Source organism: Panthera tigris, chromosome B1, assembly GCF_018350195.1.
Source record: "Panthera tigris isolate Pti1 chromosome B1, P.tigris_Pti1_mat1.1, whole genome shotgun sequence".
Lineage (NCBI taxonomy): Eukaryota > Metazoa > Chordata > Mammalia > Carnivora > Felidae > Panthera > Panthera tigris.
Genome location: NC_056663.1, coordinates 145223779 through 145245577, shown reverse-complemented (window position 1 = coordinate 145245577; position 21799 = coordinate 145223779). Strand labels below are relative to the sequence as shown.

General features: G+C 36.9%; 1 protein-coding gene across 2 annotated transcripts in view; it reads left to right on the top strand.

Annotated features, from left to right (window-relative positions):
- The first annotated feature begins 6422 nt into the window (after nucleotides 1–6422).
- ALB (albumin) overlaps nucleotides 6423–21799 on the top strand; it is a 56509-nt gene continuing 41132 nt past the window's right edge. Inside the window, exons 1-2 of one of the 2 annotated variants that reach the window (XM_042982732.1) lie at nucleotides 6423–6491; nucleotides 14819–14928. In XM_042982732.1, coding sequence (XP_042838666.1) covers nucleotides 6438–6491; nucleotides 14819–14928 — 164 coding nt within the window. In that variant the 5' untranslated portion in view covers nucleotides 6423–6437. The remainder of the gene's footprint in view (nucleotides 6492–14818; nucleotides 14929–21799) is intronic. The other variant, XM_042982733.1, reaches the window with a different exon arrangement.

Genomic DNA, 21799 nt, shown 5'->3' with positions numbered 1-21799 from the left:
TCTACGTAAGTGTAATGAAATTATGCAAGTAATCAAGGAACCAGGGTAATCAAGGAACCAGGAAGATAGGAGGTCCCTATCTTCATAGACCATGTTTGTGCATGTAGTTAAATTTTAATACTGTCATGAACCACTATGAGCATATATTTTTGGACACATTTCTGATCTGTCTTTGGATAAAATACAAAGTATGGATTACTATGTCAAATGGTATGACCATTTTTATGGTTCTTGGTACATATTGCCACATTACATTCAGAAAGATTGTACATTATTGTACACAAATGTTGTATGCTTTCACTATTGCTGTGAATAATATATTTTTGATATTTTCTAATTTTTGTTTGCTCCTTCTTGTTAGGCTGGCTGTTCAGGTCAGTTTTACTACAGCAATTTTACCCTGACAACAGTAATTGCTTCAAGTTTCCGCCTTTTTTTTTTTTTTTTTAATTTTGAGAGAGACAGAGCAGGGGAGAGAGAGAGAGAGAGCAAGTGGAGGAGGGACAGAAAGAAAGAGGGAGAGAGAATCCCAAGCAGGCTCCACACTATTAGTGCAGAGCCCTATGAGGGGCTTGAACCCATGAACTGTGAGATCATGACCTGAGCTGAAGTTGATGCTTAACTGACTGAGGTACCCAGGTGCCCCTAGTTTCCACTTTCTTTATATTTCCAGAACCAGCCTTATTGTGCTGCCACAGAAATACAAGCAACTGTAGTGGTGCTCTCTCCTTAGATGTCCGGGTCCCAGCTTCCTCCATTATTCATATACTATTCTTCTATTTTGTATATGTTTGTAGTTTCCTATCATATGTTCTGATGATCAGATAATCTCATATTTTCCCTTTATTTCTAGGACATTTTCCATTGGGTGTTGGAATTTTGTTGATTTGTAAGAGTTAAATCACCTGGTCCATCAAGCCTGGAGGCAAAAACCCCCATTATTATTATTATCATTTCATCTCTGTTATAATTCCTGATAAGTGTTCTTTCTCCAGTTCAATTTTTTGGTGTGTTTTCTCTCTTTTTTTCTTGATCAATTGTGCCAGAGGTTGGAAAATTTTACTTATATCTTTAAAGAACCATTTTTGTTTTTGATGAATTTCTGTTTCATCTTTGTTTCCCATTCCATCAGCTTCTGCTTTTATCCATGCTGTTTCTTTCTTATATATATTGGCCTTCTTCCTGCTTTTAACCTCCTTCTGCTGCTCCTTTTGACAGATTTTAACAGGAATTTTCTTACAACAGGGAAACAAAATTTTCAGAGTCAGAGTCCCCGCCTTACAAAATAGAGAAAAGAAGAATGGGTTTGGATCTGAGAGATAATCCCTTAAGAACCCACCAATATGATCCAAATGATATATTTTTGGAATTTAACTTTCATTTTCCAGGGGAGAAAAATACAAAATGCCCTCCTCTTCTTTTCCTCCTTCTCTCCCTTTTCCTCTCTTCTCCCTCTCCTTCTTTTGGGACAGCACAGGTAAAATCATGGTTATATATGGAAGAACTGGAAAGACTATGCTATCCAAGTCTTTCCCAGTATACACACTGCATTCCTGAAACTCAGCATTTGCTGTAAGATTTAAAAAACTGCTCTTGCACCTAATGGTGTGGTGAGTGCTAAGAGCCAGTGCTTAAGTCAGATCTGGATTTGAATCCTGATTTAGTTACTAACTAGGTCTATGGCCTTGGGTAAATTACTTACCTTCTCCAAGCCTCAATTTCCTTATTTGCTCTGAGGGCTTAAATGAAACAGTATTTGTAAAAGTCAGTGCTTGGTACATGATGACTGCCCAGTAAATGCTAGGTTTTATTATAATTATACATATTCAAGCACTATGGAATATTTTTACTCTCATATGAAACATTATAGAGATACCTATCATCTACTAATGTCCTGAAGTCCAAAGGTAGGGGAACTTAATGTTTAAAAGCTATCATGGCCATGGAGTGGACATTATGTGAAAAAACAAATATTTGGATAAACACCAAGAAAGCCAGAGGTGGTTGAAATATTAGCTGGCTGACAACATAATTCGAGTTGCTTAATGATACACAAAGGCAATGCCAAACATTCCTTTTAGATGTGTGCTATTTTTACCTTTAAGTTCTTTCTAAAGTACCTAAGATTTAGGGAAATAAGATATTTTTATATTGTAAGTGTATGGGGTATGCTCCCCTTCAGAGATTTTTGATTCCTGGAAGTCCGAGAGACAGATTTTTTTTTTTCACAGTGTTTTCTTTTTCTCTTATGTGAATTATATTACTTGTAAATTTCTTGTCTTATGATTTATGTACTAGTTAAAATGTATTAGACATCTATTTTTTTTATGTTTATTTATTTACTTTGAGAGAAGGAGGGAGAGAGCACGTGAGGGAGGGGCAGAAAGACAGGGAGAGAGATAATCCCAATTAGGCTCCACGCTGGCAGCATAAAGTCCGGATGTGGGACTCTATCGCAGCAACAGAGAGATCATGACCTGAGCCTAAATGAAGAGTCAATGCTTAACTGACTAAGCCACCCAGAGGTTCCTTTATTAGACATTTAAATAATTGTCTTTAAGAAGGAGCAGCAATTCTCCTAGGCCCTTTGCCCCTATTGGAACTGGGTAGCTTTCTTTGCACCAGCCTATATACTAAGTGGCGGTCAAAAGCCTGTATAATCAGTTCAATTTCTTTCCGCAAACGTGATCTGAGCACCTAAAAGAGGCCAAAGAACTTTGCAAACAGGCCAGGCATCCACGTGCATGCACTGATTGACAAAGATTAGCAGAGCACACGAATTTAAGCCACCATCAGGGATGTCATTTTAGCAAAGGGTGGATGGGGGGGGGGGGCACTCTAAGCAAACATAATTTAGGAGTAGTTCATTAATATACACATTTTTGGCTAATTAAAGCTAATGTTTCTGAAAAATTCCATGCTTTTCTTTTGAGTACTTTGTGGTATTTTACAACTTATTTTCTTCTTATCCTTTCATTACAAAACTTGCTGTTTTTCTCTCAAACTCTGATTTCCATTCAGCTCGTAGAATTGAATTAGGCCTCAGTATTGCGGCTAATCAGACACATTCCATGATTATCTTCAGTTAACCTGGATTGTGATTCACAACCAACAATGTTAAAATAACAATAACACTCTCTAACTTTGTCAGCCTGTTAGCACTCTGATGTAAGAGAAGCTGATAATCTTTTGGTTTTGCAGATGCTGACTGAGGCCCAGATGGGTCAGAAAACTCATCAAATTGCGGAGCAATTAGAGCAGATCACAGGTCAGAACTCAGGTTTCCTCACTACCCGCTCAGTGTCTTCTGTGTCCTCAGCAGAATTCTCACTCTACGGATGGTAGTACAGAGCTTTCGCATGCTACCTGGAGTGCACATAAGAGATTTAATTACTCTAAAGTGTTTGGTCTCCCTGTCAAAATATATTTGCATCATTTGCCTTTGAAAATTTTCATGGAGTGTGTTTAATAGAAACAAGATTGCCTTAACTTTGTTGTAAAAAGCCACCTGGAGCTCTTGGTATACGCTGCATAACTGGGTAAACATTGGACGTAATTTGTGATTTGGCAAGACACCAAATGCAATGAGAAACAAAGGGATTAGGGGATTATACATAAAAAGTCCTTAGAATCTATATTTTTCTATTTAAAAAATAATATTTCTCTATGGAAGTGCTATAGCTATAGCTACATTATAGAATATCTGGAACTTCAGTGGGAGAAAAATTCTGCTTCAATTCAAGATATGTAATCACATGACTATTTTGTTTACTAATTTACCCACTCTCTTCTCCTATGTATCTATTTTTTTAAATATAATTATACTCACAGTACACATATAATTTCCATTCTGCATTTCCTTTAATATCATAACCTAATGACTCTTATACTTTCAAATCAGAAAATTCAAAAGGGAAAGATAAATTGTCAAATACTTTTTTTGTTTAACGTGAGTCAGTTGCAAATTGGTCACTGAAAGGATGGTAAAGTTTTAAATATGTAAGACTTTTAAGTGAAATTTCTTAGGCCAAAATAAGATAATAATGACAAAATAGTGTTCGTTTACCAGTAAAAATAAAATTAAAAAAACATTTTTAAAACTTTTTTTTAACGTTTATTTATTATTGAGAGACAGAGAGAGACAGAGCATGATCAGGGGAGGGGCAGAGAGAGAGGGAGACACAGAATCCAAGCAGGCTCCAGGCTCTGAGCTGTCAGCACAGAGCCTGACGTGGGGCTCGAACTCATAAATTGCGAGATCATGACCTGAGCTGAAGTAGGATGCTTAACTGACTGAGCCACCCGGGCACCCCAGTAAAAAGCATTTTTTATGGAAAGCAATTAACAAAGAAAACCATGAGTCTTTTGGTGATTCTCCAATTTTCCAGGAAAGTTTTTTTCTCTTGTATTTCCATGCTCAAAGTTTTCTTCCTAGTTAGCCTAAGGCACCCAACTGATATTTTTTGGGACTTAGTAGAATTTGGACTCGTGGAAGGAATATAAAAGAAAAAAGGAAACAATATGATATCTGGAATTTGTTTAAAAATAATCCAGAAGAAAAAGATCAGTTACAGATGAAACATCACCATAAACGTTGATAATTTCTGAACCTGGGTGATGCATACATTTTATTATTCTCTCTGCTATTACGTAATTTTGCAAATTTTAAATAAAAAGTGAAAACAAAATATAATGGTGCAACTTTTGTCTGCCAAGAAAAATTCTTAGAGAAGCCTTGAAATCTAGGTTTTGTGGAGGAAGAAAAAGGAGTTTTTCCAAATTGCTTATTTCCTGTTAATGTCAAGAACCAGATCAGAGGGACTTAGATCATAGTTTCTTCCCACTGTGACTGCCTCTAATGATGATGGTTAGGCCATGAGGCTTGCGATGCTAGGGCAGAAGAGGGATTTGAGGAAAGAGGAAAGCCTGAATCTGCCTATTCTGTCCCCAGGAGATTGTGAGGAGAGAGAGCAAGACAGCCATGAGATAGATACACATGCTCTGACCTCCTCTCTCCAGGCTGAAATCCTGGAGGGGAGAAGTGTTAGATCAGTAAGGGCCTGGGTACATTTATTCTAGTGAATGGATTATGATCCACTCCTCTGGTGTGCTGGGTGTCCACCGCTCTGCAGGGAGGTGCTGCTTCACCATGGGGAACACTAACAGAATACACAGGTAGAGCAGTAAGGATGGATAGAGACAGGGGATGCTTCACACTCCTGACCCTTCCTCACACTCTGCCCTCTGTGTCCTCTCTCTTCATAGGCTGTAGATTCAGGAACAGATAGCAAAGTGTCCAGAGATGAGTTCTTACCACCTATACCTTAGGAGCTGGGCACATCCAAATTACAAACGCAGACCTGCCGCCTTCCCCAATGTTATGAACCCTGTGTATTCGTATAGCTTGCTGCCATGGAGGGGAAAATGTTGGGGGTAGGGGCAACTTGAAAAAGTAGGCATTGAAACAAAACAAAACAAAACAAAACAAAACAAAACAAAAGACAGAGTTATGAAGCAGACTATTTAAAGTAGGAGGGGTAAAGATACTACTATGGACTGAATTGTGTCCCCCACCAACATTCGTATATTGAGGCCCTAATCCTCAGTGAGCTTGTATTTGTAAATGAGACATTTGAGAGGTGATTGGCTTTAGATGAGGTCACAAAGGTGGGACCAGAGCTTGCTCTCTTTCTCTCTCTGCTGTGTGAAAACACAGGAAGAAGGTGGCATCTGCAAGCCAGAAAGATAACTCTCACCAGAACCTGGCCATGCTGGCACCCTGATCTAGGATCTTCAGCTTCCAGAATTGTGAGAAAATAGATTTATGTTCTTTAAACCACCCAGTCTATGGTATTTTGTTATGGCAACCTGAACAAATACGGATGCTATACTTCAAAAATAAAAATGTATCCATTTCCCTACTACTCAGTGGGAGGGATTCATGATTACTTGTGGAAAACAAAAAAGCTGTATTTTTATCACACATCTGAGTGTATTGAGAATAACTTTTAATACCACTACAGTGATATACATACATGGCAATTATTTTAAGCCATGCAAAATGGTTCTCCAAACAAGTAAACCAGTCTCTAACCTAGCTTCTGGGATTCTACTTCATATGCAAGATAAATAATCTGTGGGCATGACACTGTGGCCATCTGTGGCCAGTTGCCCACTGATACCACCTTCCCTTTCTAATGGGCTCTCAAGTACCCCTAGATGACAAGTGCATTTCCAGCCAATCTCGGGACTGGGTTTGTCCATGTGACGACATTCCAGCCAATGGGATGTAAGTAAAATACGATGTATACCTTTTCTGGGTATGCCTTTAAAAAGAAAGAGGCTACTTCCCTTTAGCTCTTTTCCCTCTTCCCACAGCTGGAGGATGGAGAGAGTGGAACAATTATCTTGAGTTCAGAAATGGATAGCATCATATCATGAATGGCTACCCTATCAGTCCCAGACTGCTTATATCTGGACTTAACTTACAGGTAAATAAAGTTAGTATCTTATTTAACCCACTGTATTTTGAGGTCTTTTCTTATATAGAACATTAGTAATCTAAAGAATCTAAAAAAAATCTAAAAAGTAATCTAAAGAATACTAAAGAATATTTTATATTATATATATATATATATATATATATATATATATATCTTTAAAAAAAGGAAGAAAAGCAGAAGCACATTCTAACACTATTCTGTATCTTGTTTTAGTTTTTAAATCGTTGGTATACTTCAATAATTTTTTCATGTTTTTTTTTCTATTGTTATTCTATCCAATGTCTACAAAAATTCTACACATCCCATTTATTCATATGATAAATGTTTTTTGGGAACCTATTATGTTGCCTCCTTAAGTACTTGCTGTGACAGCTTATGAGGGCAGTCTAGGTATTAATGTCCCCAGAAACAATCTTCATTCAGTGAGGGGTAGAGATGGTGACAATTCTGAAGTGTGTTCCATTCAGTCACAAGAAATCTCCAGTGAGATGGAGCCACAGTTCCCCGTAGTAGCAACCTACCCACCCACATCCTTCATTAGCTTTCCTCTCTTTCTTAGCTTACTTTCCAATTTCCTCACTCTGCCTTCAGAGATCACCTCCCATATAAACTCTGCACCCATTCCTGGTCTCTGATAAATGGTTTTGGGATAAATCAAAGTCAGACAGTGGTCTGAGGAGGAGACTTTTGAATACAAGCCTCACTACTCAGAAAGTATCCTAAGAGGAATGAGCAGATCTAAAGGGCCAGAGTTGGGAACATGCATGGAAATTTTGAATAATAACGAGACCATTTGGCTGGAGTGGGGTATGTCAGGGGAGAGTGGTAGGTAGTGGTAGAATCTGAAGCAGGCTCCAGGCTCCAAGCTGTCAGCACAGAGCCTGACATGGGGCTCAAACTCACAAACTGCAAGATCATGACCTGAGCTGAAGTCGAACGCTTAACCCACTGAGCCACCCAGGTGCCCCAAGTTGGTGCTGATCTTTGCAGACTGTGATAAGGATTTAGGATTTTATTGTAAGTGTTAAGGGGAAGTCTTTGGATGGTATGAGCTGGGTAATGATGTAATATGATTCAAGTTTCAAAAAGATTATTCTGGATATTCTTGTTATATGTGATGTTGAGCACACACACTTACTTATCTCTACTCCTGATCAAAATAGTAAAAATATAACAAAAACATAAACTTACAAGGACCAAGCGAACTGGAAAATGAGTAACAGCACTGAAGAAATATGTAACAAAATTCTGACATCTGGAAAGTGGATAGAAAAGATTTAACATTAAATGGAGAAAGCAGAAACCTAAGAGACTTGGGGAGAGAAGCTGTTATAGGCTGAATTGTATCCTCCAAAAGAAGACATATTGAAGTCCAACTTCTATCACCTCAGACTGTGATCTTATTAGGAAATAGTGTCTTTGCAGATTTAACCAAATTAAGATGAATGAGGTAATTAATATGGGCCTGAATCCAACATGACTGGCGTCTTTGTAAAAAGGGGAGATTTGGACACAGAGGCAGGCACATACTGAGGGAAGGAGTTGACAGAATACACAGGGAGAATGTTTGTAGGAGTATATTCATGCATGGGAGGAATTAATATTGTTAAAATGTCCATGCTACCTAAAGTGATCTGCAGATTCAGTGCAATTGCTATCTAAATTTCAATGACAGGGGAGCCTGGGTTGCTCAGTCGGTTAAGCGGCCGACTTAGGCTCAGGTCATAATCTCACGGTCCGTGAGTTCGAGCCCCACGTCGGGCTCTGTACTGCCAGCTCAGAGCCTGGAGCCTGTTTCAGATTCTGTGTCTCCCTCTCTCTGACCCTCCCCCATTCATGCTCTGTCTCTCTATGTCTTAAAAATAAATAAACGTTAAAAAAATTAAAAAAAAATAAATTTCAATGACATTTTTCACGGAAATAGAAAAACAATCTTAGAACTTGTATGGAATCACAAAAGACCCTGAATAGCTAAAGCAGTCTTGAATAAGAAGAACACAGCTGAAGGCATCACACTTCCTGATTTTAAACTGGGGCTATTACAAAGCTATTGTGATCAAAATAGTATGATATTGGCATAAAAACAAACACATAGATCAATGGAACAGAATAGACAGCCCAGAAATAAACCCACATATATATGGTCAATTAATTTACAATAAAGGAGTTAAGGATGTACAATGGGGAAAGGACAGTTTCTTCAATAAATGATAGTAGGAAAATTGGATAGCCACAAACAAAAAACAGATTGGACTCCTGTCCTTGATATATAAAAATCAAGTCAGAATAAAGACTTGAATATAAGGCTGAAACTATAAAGCTCCTAAAATGAAACATAGGGGGTAATTCTCTTGACATTTGTCTTGGCAATGACTTTTTGGATTTGACAACAATAGCGAAGGCAACAAAAGTACAAACAAACAAGTGAGACTGCACCCAACTAAAAAACTTCTTTGTAGCAAAGGAAACTATCAACAAAAAGGAAAGGGAACCTACGGAATGAGAGGAAATATTTGAAAGCACGTATCCTATAAGAGGTTAATATCCAAAATATACAAGGAACCCATACAACTAATTAACAAAAACCAAACCAAACTAAAACAAAAGCAAACAAAAAACACCCCAAATAACTCAGTTTAAAATGGGCAAAGGACCTGGATATACATTTTTCCAGAAAACATAATGATCAACAGGTATATGAAAGTCACTCAAAATCACTATTCATGGGGGAAAAGCGAGTAAAAACCACCATGAGATATCACTTCACATATTAAGATATTGATTATTAAAAAAGATGAGATAGGGGCACCTGGGTGGTTCATTCAGTTAAGTGTCTGATTCTTGATTTTGGCTCAGGTCATGATCTCACAGTTCATGAGTTTGAGTCCCATGTTGTGCTCTGCACTGACAGCATTGAGCCTTTTTGGGATTCTCTGTCTCCTTCTCTCTCTCTGTACCCGCCCCCCCAACACCCCACTCACACACACTCACTCTCTCAAAATAAGTAACTAAACATTTTTTTTTAAAAGGTGACATAAATACTGGCAAGGATGTGGCAATGTAAACTGGTGGAAATTTAAACTGGTACAACCACTAAAGTATGGATGTTTCTCAAGAAATTAAAGTTAGAACTGCCATATGATCCAGCAGTCCTACTCCTGGGTATATATTCAAAGGAAATTAAATCATTATCTTGATGAGATATCTGTATTTCTATGTTCATTGCAGCATTATTTACAATAGCCAGGACATACATAAGTATCCACTGATGGATGAATGGATAACAAAAATATGATATATAAATATATAATAATAATAATATATATATATACATATATAATGTACTATTATTCAGCCTTAAAAAAAGAAGGAATTCCTGCCATTTACAGTAAAATGAATAAACCTGGAGGACATTATGTTAAGTGAAATAAGCAAGACAGGGAAAGGCAAATATTGCCTAGTATCACTTGTAAGTGGAATCTTAAAACAAAAAGTTGAATTCATAGAAACAGAAAGCATAGAATGGTAGTTGTGAGTGGCTGGTGGGGGTATGTGTGGGAAAATGAGGAGAGGTTGGTAAAGGGTACAAACTTTCAGTTATAAGGTGAATAATTTCTGAGGATCTATTACTGTATAGCATGATGACTATAATACTGATAATAGTTGATAACATTATATTGTATAATTTAAAATTTACTGAAAGAGTAGATCTTAGGCATTCTCACCAATAAAAAAAAAAGGTAACTATGTGAGGTGATTTATGTATTAATTAACTTTTTGTGGGAATCTTTCATGATGTATATATATATATATATATATATATATATATATTCTATCATCTTTCTATTATCTATCTATGTATCTAGTCATCACATTAAATATATTACCATTTTATTGATTATACCTCAATAAAGCTGGAGAAAAAGAAAAATAGTTGCAAATGGTAATGGTTAAAAAAGTAAATCAAAAAAGAAAAATAAAATAGTTTTCAGTCTCAGAATAACTACGGATCATAGGAATAACAAAATAATTTTATTTCATAGCTCTATCACCAACAATATTTAACACAACAATTTACATTATCATAAATGTCAGACAAGAATCAACCAAATTTACAGTGAGTGATAAAACTATGATACTCTTAAGGTATCTAGCTACCTGCTAGAAGTTCACTTTTCTTTGCACATGTGATTATTATGATTTGAGAAAAGTATGTAATAGGCAGATATACCTAAATGTTGATTGACTTTTACTTGAGCATGACACATGCATTTCTAAGTATTAATTTGTAGTTCCTTCTTCCCTAATATCTCAACTGAGGCTCACAAAATTTTTTCACTCATAACCTAAGGATATTTTCCTTTCTGCCATATATATATATATATATATATATATATATATATATATGGATTTCTGTATGTGTTAAACTATAAATATTTTATTTTTTTTTATTTTTTTTATTTTTTTTAACGTTTATTTATTTTTGAGACAGAGAGAGACAGAGCATGAACAGGGGAGGAGCAGAGAGAGAGGGAGACACAGAATCTGAAACAGGCTCCAGGCTCTGAGCCATCAGCACAGAGCCTGATGCGGGGCTCGAACTCACGGACCGTGAGATCATGACCTGAGCTGAAGTCGGACGCTTAACCCACCAAGCCACCCAGGCGCCCCTAAACTATATATATTTTAAAAGAAATAAGCCAAATCAAGTAATTGCAAAATGTCTGAAGCACCCCAGGGGTCTATAGAGCATAACTTGAAAATTACTGTTCCAGGTACTGGGTATACAGGGATGAATAAGAGCTGGTGTCTTTCCTGAGAAAACCACCCAGTCCTAGAGAGCTGCTCAGTAAAGTGCCCATCAATATAGCTTCATGTCTAGTGTCCAACTAGAATGCAGAATTTTTTCTGTTAACTATATGAGAAAGTATCTGAAATATGTGATTTCAGACACCATCTATACTTTCCTAGGATTAATGTGATAGTGGAAGAAAATTTACCAGTTCTAAGTATTTATTTAATTTTAGCTTCAATCTTTTTTTGTTTTATTTAAAAAAATTTTTTAATGTTTGTTAATTTTTGAGAGAGAGAGAGAGACAGAGTGTGAGCCAGGGACGGGCAGAGAGAGAGGGAGACACAGAATCCGAGGCAGGCTCCAGGCTCTGAGCTGTCAGCACAGAGCCTGACATGGGGATTGAACCCACAAACTGTGAGATCATGACCTGAGCTGAAGTCAGATACTTAACCGACTGAACCAGCCAGGCACCCCTGTTTGTTTGTTTTAAATATTTGTTCAATTTTAGTTTCAGTTATTTTTGGAATGTGAATGCATTAATATGATTCAAGTTTTTAGAAAGTCATAAATGACTATTCAGTGAAAAGCATCCATTCCATAGCTGTTCCATTGTCATCCAACTCCTCTCCAAGGAGTCAGTGTTACCATTTTGTTACATAGCCTTTTATCCATTTTTGTTGCAATCCTTCCACAGATTGTTTTGTCATGAACTATTCAGTATTTATAAGTATGTCCCTCCCAACATGCTCACTGCCTTTTAACCTAAGTGGTAGAATGTTACACACTGCTCCTATTTTATATATAACCACCCTTATTTTACTTTATTATACATATTTTTTTTTCTGAAAGATATACCTTAGATATCATTTCTAATGTATTTATAAGGATCTTTTCTTCTTTCTTTGTACAAGGCAAATATTCCATTGAATTAATGCACTATTACCTTTAGATATGGGCAATAATTTTAAAATCAGGAATAAATCATTATTAGTATGGAATATTGTTGGAAAAATATGATTGGCTAAGAGATGTCCTATTACCCCACTGATGATTTTAGGCAAATGAAAGATTGAGACCTACTCCTTAAAATGGTGGTGGGGATTGCAGATGTGTTACTTTAGTTCATATTTATCTGGTGGCTTCAGAATGGCAAATGCTACTGGTTATTTCCCAAAAGGCCAGATATTTTAAAATCCCATCATATATCAAAGTTAGAAGTAAATAAAGGGTCAGAGAGAGGAAATTCTCTCTATGAAAGTGAGGATAGGAAACTCAAATTAAAAACAAACAAGCAAACAAACAAACAAACAAAAAAAGGGAAGTCAGGAATTCTTGTAGCTTGTCTAGAAATAAATGCCAAAGGTCTATTTGAAATAAAGGAGATATGGCACTTAGTTCAGAATGATGAGAAAATATTGAGAATAAGAGTGGGAAAAGTAGAAAAAAAGAGATTCCTGTCCCAAGTTTTTTTGTTTTTTCCCTTTCTTTCTTTCTTTCTTTCTTTCTTTCTTTCTTTCTTTCTTTCTTTCTTTCTTTCTTTTTGGTGTTGGGATGGGGTGGTGGAGGGTGGAGGTGAGTGATCTCTACCTGAAGGTAGTGTGTGACCCCTAACCCCATGGTTACTATTTCATGACCAGAGTCAATAGGCTATCTGTAAGGGTAGTAAAATTTTGTGGTAGAGCACATAGTAGACAAACATGAGTGGGTGAGTTCTCTGGAATAAGACACATTGTGAATGCTCTAGATTATTTTTCCATGTGACATTGGACTTAGTGATTAAACTGTTGCCAAAGGGACTGTTACTCCCTAATGGTTTGGGCTACTCTGCTTGAGAACTGCCCAGAACAACATGTTCTTATCACAAGGCAGTTCAAGAAGGTCAGTATTGATGATCAAAACGATGGTCACTGTTCAGTACTTCATTTCTTTTTTGATTTGGAACTAAGTTAAAGGAATGATCAGGATTTAGTTTCTTAAAAGCTATTGCTGTGGACTACTTTTTAGTTTTTTCTCTAGCATTCCTGAATTTTATTGTCCTATTCCACAAGATTCTACAGTGTGCTATCTACACAGGGCAAAAAAAATCTAAATTCAGCCTTTTATGTACTTAAAATGAAGGCCTGTGAAGACTGTATTTGGCTACACTCAGATATAATAACAGATAAATTCACCAAGTAAGTTTGTTCTACCCATGAGCTGGGCATATGATCTTACCACACATACCTCATTTATGCATGTAAAATATAATTATAAATTGACAAAACAATGTTGTGGATCACATAGAAAGAACTCTCTGCCTTTCTGCTATTGTGTTAAATTTTGCTCTTCAGGGGCTTCCTTATGTTGGCCCAGGTGAACACCCTGAGAAGACGTCTTCTTTCTAACAGTTCCAAATGGGAATCAGTAGAAACTGCTTTGGGCTTCCTCCTCAACTCATCTGAGTTTCCGTCTTCATCTTATTTCCCTGTTGGAGATAATAGGTCTCAGGGTGACATTAGCCGTGTATTCATTCCAATTTCATTCCTTTTGAATTTCTCTTTTGTGCCTCCTATTCTTCCTCTGGAAAGTAGCTCCATTTTATTCTTAGAATGAAATGTCCCTTATTCTCATTGAGAGTTCTCTCTGTCTAAGCCTGTAAAAAAAAAGAAAAGAAAAGAAAAGAAAAGAAAAGAAAAGAAAAGAAAAGAAAAAAGAAAAGAAAGACAATGTAGGTGGAGAGCATTCAAGTTTTGCATTTGATATATGGATGAACACGATTAAAGTAAATGTTTTCTCTGAGATTTTCTCAAAAATCTCTCAAGATTATTGTGTCACTTGAAAAATCTAACAATGATAGGTGAATATTAACACTGATTTCTTTTTGCATTCCTGCTCTAACAGTTTTAATTCTCCCCAAGAAAGGGAAGCCAAAAAGAAAATATTTCAAAAAATATCATTCTTGCTAAATACGTATATATATTTCAGGTTAATGTCTATTTATCTTGTCTCTGTCTTCTTGCCTTCAGGAAATTGGCTTTATTCCTCAACATTTACTTCTGAAATAACTGTATGCTTTCACTTTAAGGTTCTCCTCTCCGTGTGAGTTACTTGTGGATCACTGTTGACATCCAGATCTTTTACCTTCGTCTAGCTTATGCCATTACTTTTCCTTTTCCTTTTCCTTTTTTCATCTCACGCCATTCTAAGTTCACTGTTTCCTCTTATCTACCTCTTTTTATGTGTTAGGCACATTTGGATCCCTAATGTTTTTATCCCAAGCCCATTTCTTATCTCTTCTTTAATACTTTGTTCCCATAATTGAGACCTGGCTCTCCAGTTCATTGTGTACAATCTTCTCCTTTTGTCATGTTGTATTACACCAATCCATTGGCTTTTCACTGCCTTAAAAGACCCTGCATTTTTTATCCCAAGTTGGTTGAGTGAAACAGATTCTGAAAGACTCTCATTTCTAGACTGAATAGATGCTGCTTTTCTCTGTGCTCTTTGTCAGCACATGATTAATTTGGATTTCATTTTATAGGTGAAGGAGAGTTCATACAAATTTTTGAGCAGAAGGAGAATAATGATAACACATGACCTTCTAGGAAGATATTTGGAGGAGAGGGATGTGCAAGATTGCTTGTGGTTGAAGTATGTATACCCATTGATACATGACTACAGCCAAATAGAAATGAGTGAACGAGAGACCAAGAGAAGAAAGAACTAAATGATTTCTGACTGATTCAATAGAAGGCAAAAAAGCCCTCGGTTGGAAAATAAAAGGGAGAGCTGTTAGTGTTTAAGAAGGAGACCAAGGGGCGCCTGGGTGGCTCAGTCGGTTAAGCGGCCGACTTCGGCTCAGGTCATAATCTCGCGGTCCGTGAGTTCGAGCCCCGCGTCGGGCTCTGTGCTGACAGCTCAGAGCCTGGAGCCTGTTTCAGATTCTGTGTCTCCCTCTCTCTGACCCTCCCCCGTTCATGCTCTGTCTCTCTCTGTCTCAAAAATAAATAAATGTAAAAAAAAAAATTTATAAAAAAAAAAAGAAGGAGACCAATTGGTTCAAGAAGAAAATGGAGAACTAGAATAATGTTATTTCATGGAGGTCAACATAAAAGGGGCAAATCAAATGCCTCTGAGTCCTTTCATATGCATGAAATAGGTAGCAAATATTTCCTATTGGAGTTGAGCACTGCAGTGAGATGAAGTTCTAGAGTAGTGGTGGAGACAGAAATCACTTGGAGGGAATTGAAGAAAGAATGAGAAGTTGTCATACAGCTGTCATTACCAAGTAATTGTGCCTGCAGGGACCATGGCTATGACACACTTTTCTCTTGGTAGGCCCTTTCTACAAGTTGAGCTGAAAATTCCTGTTAAGAACTGAGCACTTATGTGTTGATTCCTGTGCCTGGCAGGATTTACCATTTTGTTAATCTGTTACCTTAAGGGAAGCCTGCTTCTGCTTGCTGTACAGGCATCGTGTACTCCCAGGATCCCTTTTTCAGAGCAGGAGTGAAGCTACCAGAGCTCCAGGCTCCCTGACAGTCCCCTTGTTGGCTGTGGCTATACTTTTTTTTTCTTAATGTTTTCTTTCAAGTTTATTGAAAGAAACAGAGACAGCATGAGTGGGGGAGGGACAGAGAGAGATAGGGAGAGAGAGAGAGAGAGATCTCAAGCAGATTCCAAACTGTCAGTGCAGAGCCTGATGCAGGGCTCGGACTCACAAACCGTGAGATCATGGCCTGAGCTGAAACTAAGAATTGGATGCTTAACTGACTGAGCCATCCAGGCACCCTCCTTTTTTTGTTGTTGTTGTTAATTGGGGGAATTAAAATATTATAGATGTTTCCAGATTTTTAAATAATCAATTTCTTCTTAGTTATCATGATAAAAGAGAATCTTCCTAAAGTTTTCTTTGTTCTGATGGAATACCAGTGGGTTTAACACAAGAAAATCAACTGTCTACCAAGACTAGGCAGATGTGACACAAATGTATGAATTAGGATAGATGTAAGATTATTGGGACTGACTATCCTGTAGTAAACTGGATAAGGGGAGCCTCACCCAATGGTGTGCAAATTAAAACGCTTTAAACTACTCTGTACTATAAACAGCATGAAAATATATGCATTTGAACACATGTGGGTTTTTAAAAAATGTGTATTTCGTTTTGAGAGAGAGAAAGCATGGGCACAAGCAGGGGAGGGGCAGAGAGAAAGGGGGACAGACAGGTCAAAGCCGGCCCTGTGTTGACAGCAGCAAGCAATGCAGGGCTCAAGCCCGTGAATCCTGAGATCATGACCTGAGCCAAAATCAGATGCTCAACCAACTGAGCACCCGGGTGCCCCTGAACTCATGTTTTAATAATACTTATGTTGGATTGAGGTGTAGAAGGAAGGACTTCCCACTGAATTTCTGCTACTATCATGTTATGGGCTAGTCATATACAACTTGCCCTATAACAAATGGATGTATAGGTTGGATCTCAGCTTTTATATCGTATCTTTGTTCATGATTATGTTAAAAGTTTAGGAAATGAAAGATAATAAAAGTAGTTCATTGAATTTTTACCAAGACTAACTACGGTATTATACTAGGGCTTGGAATAGGTTAAAATTTGCATTGTAAATACTTTATTCTAACCTCCATCTTCTAGCCTAGTCTGAAGCAGTACAAAAACCTACCCAAAAAGCAAAAGCAAATGTATTTAAAACTTTAATAAAAGAACAAAATATAAACGAATGCTGTTAAAGTTTCACATGGCTGTGTGTTTTCTGTCTAGTATTTTTATTGCAAAATGTTGTAATTAAGGGCCAATAATATTATTAATATTCTGAACATTATTGGCCGTGTTTATGGGAAATTAATTTCTTTCATTTAATTAAGTAATTCTGACACTATTTGTATAGAATTAAATGTGGCTTTAGTTTATCAAGGGATTCTTTATTTCCCTATAAAAATTTGCCTATAATTTTTCATGAAATCCAATAGAAAAATAGAATTACAGTACCAGAAATTTGCTTAGAAATTCCTCTGTATTGAATGGAAGGTATTGTAAAGCAGAAAGAAGCAAGTTTTATGACATTTATGGTATCATAGTAAGATATTTTAACATTAATTTTAAATAGGTATAACTCCAGATCATACAGAAATATTCCCTTGAAGAATAATACAGAAAGGTAGAGATGTCTTTTCATATAAAGTGCGGTGAGAGAAAAGACAGAATGTTTGAATAATTTTTCAGTTCGGAACTCTTAGGTTTGGTTTGTACTATTCCACTTGATTCTTTACCCGTGAAATTTTCCATTTGTAGGGGACAACGCTCATTAAACAGCGTGTGTGTATGTCCAAGGGTTTGTTTAACTTAAAGAGATACAATATCTACAAGTTTTCCAAACAAAAATGGCCAGTTCAAAGTTCTATGACCAGTGGCATGTAAACTGAAGCAATCAGTGCAAGACTGGTGATGTTCTGTTAAAATTTCAAAGGTTACCATGCGTGGGCTTTAGAATTTGTTCAGAGAAGCAGTGATAACCTTGACTCTCTCTCAGTGAAAGTACAAATTTATTAATCTGAGACCCATCATCCACAATGTAATCATTAATGTTTACCTCAAGATTCAGGTAATCATATTCCACTATAGATTATTTGGTTCTTATAGCTGGGTGACTATCTTTTGGGTTTGCTTTTTCCCTTGCTTCATCATTTGAAATAGCTCTTTTTAGAGTTTAATTTTCATTCAGTTTATTCAATTTAATGTCAGGTGGCCTAAAACAGTTAATAGGGGTCTTCAACAGGTTGTGTGCAAACAATAGGATTAGGCTTGCAACTTAATTGCTGAACTCAGGTTTAGGCTTTCTTAGTTTTAGTTTCTTAGTTGCTGAAAGAGAAATAGAACTTGATTTTATTCTATAAACCAGATATCTCACTTTTAGTTGAAGAGCTCTTTGTTGCACTGGTTAACAAAGACTGATCTTTCAGTGAAAACATACCAACAATAATTGGTTTGGGTTGAATTTCATCAAAACTCATTTAACAGATGTTTAGTATGCAAGCACATTTATTCACTCAGTGAGCACCTCCTAAAGCTCATTCAAGTTTCCCCCTCCCCAGTTTTAATGTGATAAAGTTCTCAGTTTCTAAAAGAACAAAGTTCTCTTTCTACTCTACAATGCATAACAAAACCAGATTTTATTCTGTTCCATGACACAAAAATAATTTTTTTTTTGGCAAATGCTGCTCTTAAAATATTTTATTAGACATATATTCAGCATATACACTTCTTGGATATTTGGATAGTAATTGGTAAATCTTCCAATTGAAGGAACAAGAATCCCCAAAATGTATGATGCTAACATGTGAACTATCTTGAACTGTATGCAGTTGCGACCTTGTGGGCCCAAGAAAAACTTTTGCCCACTCAGTAAGAAAATCTAAATTGGAGATCTTTCCAAGAATAAGAGTTATTACTGAAGGTAAATTTTATCTGAGTGACCCATCTGTATGGCAGGGCAAACATCTAATTACCAAATATCGCTACTTATTACCCTGTGAATTGCCTTCTTCCCCTTTGAAGGCCCAAGACAGTATTCCATTCTATAGTTCAGGATACATATATACCTCATCTTACCTTTTTGTTTTTAACCCTTTCATGTATGTTGGGTTCCAAACAAAGGAAGTTAAATTTTATTTTCTCTTGCTAGTTGGTCTCATGTCAGTTTAATTCTTAGATGAGCCAGAACAATCTTTGAAAAGTAGAGAAAAAATTTTCCTCCCCAACACGATTCTTTCATTGATTATCTACTTCTGGTATTTCAATGAAAATTAGGATAATGAAAAACTACTAGACCCCAGCTAGAAAAACCTAGTGTTTAGTCTTGGCTCTACCATTTATTTGCATTTTAATTTTAGACAAGTTTGTTCTTCTCTCTGGACTATTCTCCTTGTGTCCCAGTGTTTTGGGAAGAATTATATTTAAAATTATAGAATAAATTATGTTGTATTGGTATGTAGCATTGTTATAATGATTATAAGGTGCTGAAATGAAAGACTGGTGCCTATTTAATTAAATTCTGTAGATCATATTTTTAACTAAAAATAAATACTCATAGTCTAACAAATAATTTCATTTTCATTTGTGAGTTTATTTTTTTTAATTTAAAAAATTTTTTATTTTATTCTTGAGAGAGAGACAGAGCATGAGAGGGGGAGGAGTAGAGAGAGAGGGAAACACAGAATCTAAAGCAGGCTCCAGGCTCTGAGCTGTCAGCACAGAGCCTGACATAGGGCGCGAACAAACTGCGAGATCATGACCTGAGCCAAAGTTGGATGCTTAATCAACCGAGCCACCCAAGTGCACCATCATTTTTATTTATGAGTTTAAATAGTAAGCTTTAAAATGTATTAAATTAAATCAGATTCAGTTATGCTTTTTAGTGAAGACAATATTGGACAGAATTAAATTAAATAAAAAAATAATTTGTCTCAGAAAATTCAAGTAACAATTTGCCATACTTATGGATCAAATAATTTGGTTGTGAAAACAGGAAATTGATCAATATAATATCAGAAGTAATATTGCTCTCCCTTAAATGTATTTATTTTGTCAAAAGAAGAGGGAGCAGAAGACATTGGCTACTTTTGTCTAAAAAATAATTTTACATGTTTTATGTTATTAATTCAACAAAAACTTGTTAGTTATCTACACACTTATTTAACAAATACTCATTAAATGTCAAGTATCCTACACACTGGGGAAAAGTGATAATCAAGACAGATAAAATTTCAATTCTCAAGGAGCCTGCAGTCAAGAATGAGAGTTGTTTTGGGGTGCCTGGGTGGCTCAGTTGGTTAAGCATCAACTTCACCTCAGGTAATGACCTGGAGGTTCATGAGCTCGAGCCCCCCATTGGGCTCTGTGCTGACAGCTCAGAGGCTGGAACTTGCTTCAGATTCTGTATCTCTCTCTCTCTCTCTCTCTGCCCCTCCCTGGTTCACACTTTGTCTCTCTCTCTCAAAATAAATAAACATTAAAAACTAAATGAGTGAGAGTTGTTTTATAATAAAGGGTGAGGATGAATCCACTGAAAGCCTTTAAAAGGCAGGGTGGAGGGGCACCTGGGTGGCTCAGTTGGTTGAGCGTCTGACTTCGGCTCAGGTCATGATCTTGCGGTCTGTGAGTTCGAGCCCCGCGTCGGGCTCTGTGCTGACAGCTCAGAGCCTGGAGCCTGTTTCAGATTCTGTGTCTCCCTCTCTCTGAACCTCCCCTGTTCATGCTCTGTCTCTCTCTGTCTCAAAAATAAATAAACGTTTAAAAAAAATTAAAAAAAAATAAATAAAAGGCAGGGTGGAGATTCAGATGAAATTCAGACTGTAATAAGAAGGATGGCCATGAGAGCTGAATTCTTCGTGGGGCTTCTATTTTCAAAATGTAATAGCAAATATCGTTATAATGTTGAATGGAATTTCAGGGTTCTAATATTTTTACAAGGATAGGTTACTTTTCTTTTGACCTTTTTTTAAAAATTTATTTATTTTTGAGAAACAGAGTGAGACAAAGCGTGAGTGGGGGAGGGGGAGAGAGAGATGGAGACAAAGAATCCAAAGCAGGTTCCAGGCTATGAGCAAGCGGTCAGCAGAGAGCCTGATGTAGGTCTCGAACCCAGGAACTGTGAGGTCATGACCTGAGCCGAAGTCGGGTGCTCAACCAACTGAGCCACCCAGGCTCCCCAAGGATAGGTTACTTTTAACCACAGTTAAAACATCAGGAGTTTTGACATATTTCCTTCCAGAGCTCTGACAACACACATATAATCAGTTCTGCCTCATGACCTTGGTTAATATGTAAGGAATCTGGAAGAAATCCATGCATCTAGGCATTAACCGTATGGATCAAGTGTGTGGGCTCTGTAAATTTTAGACATGTAGCAGATTGGAGTGGTTAAGAGAACTGATACCTGAAGCCAGCTGTCTGGGTTTGCATCCTGACCCCACTACTTACTAGCATACACCCTTGAACAAGCTAGACTACTTAACCTGATACTTCCAGTTCCTCATCTGGTAAATGGACATAATAATAGTACCTGCCTCAGTTGTGAGGGTTAAATTCATGCATGTATGTACAGTGCTTACAACAGGCGCTGGTCCATCATAAGTACTTCCCCCCCCAAGTTTTCTTTCAAATTCTAGCTAGTTACCATACAGTGCAATGCTAGTTTTGAGTGTAGAATTTAGTGATTCATCACTTACATACAACATCTGGTCCTCATCACAAGTGCACTCCTTAATACCCATCACTGTTTAACCCATCCCCCACCCACCTCCCCTCCAGTAGTAACCATTAGTTTTTCTGTATAGTTGAGAGTCTGTTTCTTGGTTTGGATCTCTTTCCCCACCTACCCCTATGTTCATTGGTTTTGTTTCATCATAAGTACTTTAAAAAAAGTTTATTTATTTATTTTTGAGAGAGAGAGAGTGTGTGTGTGAGCAAGGGAGGGGCAGAGGGAGAAAGGGAGACAGAGAATCT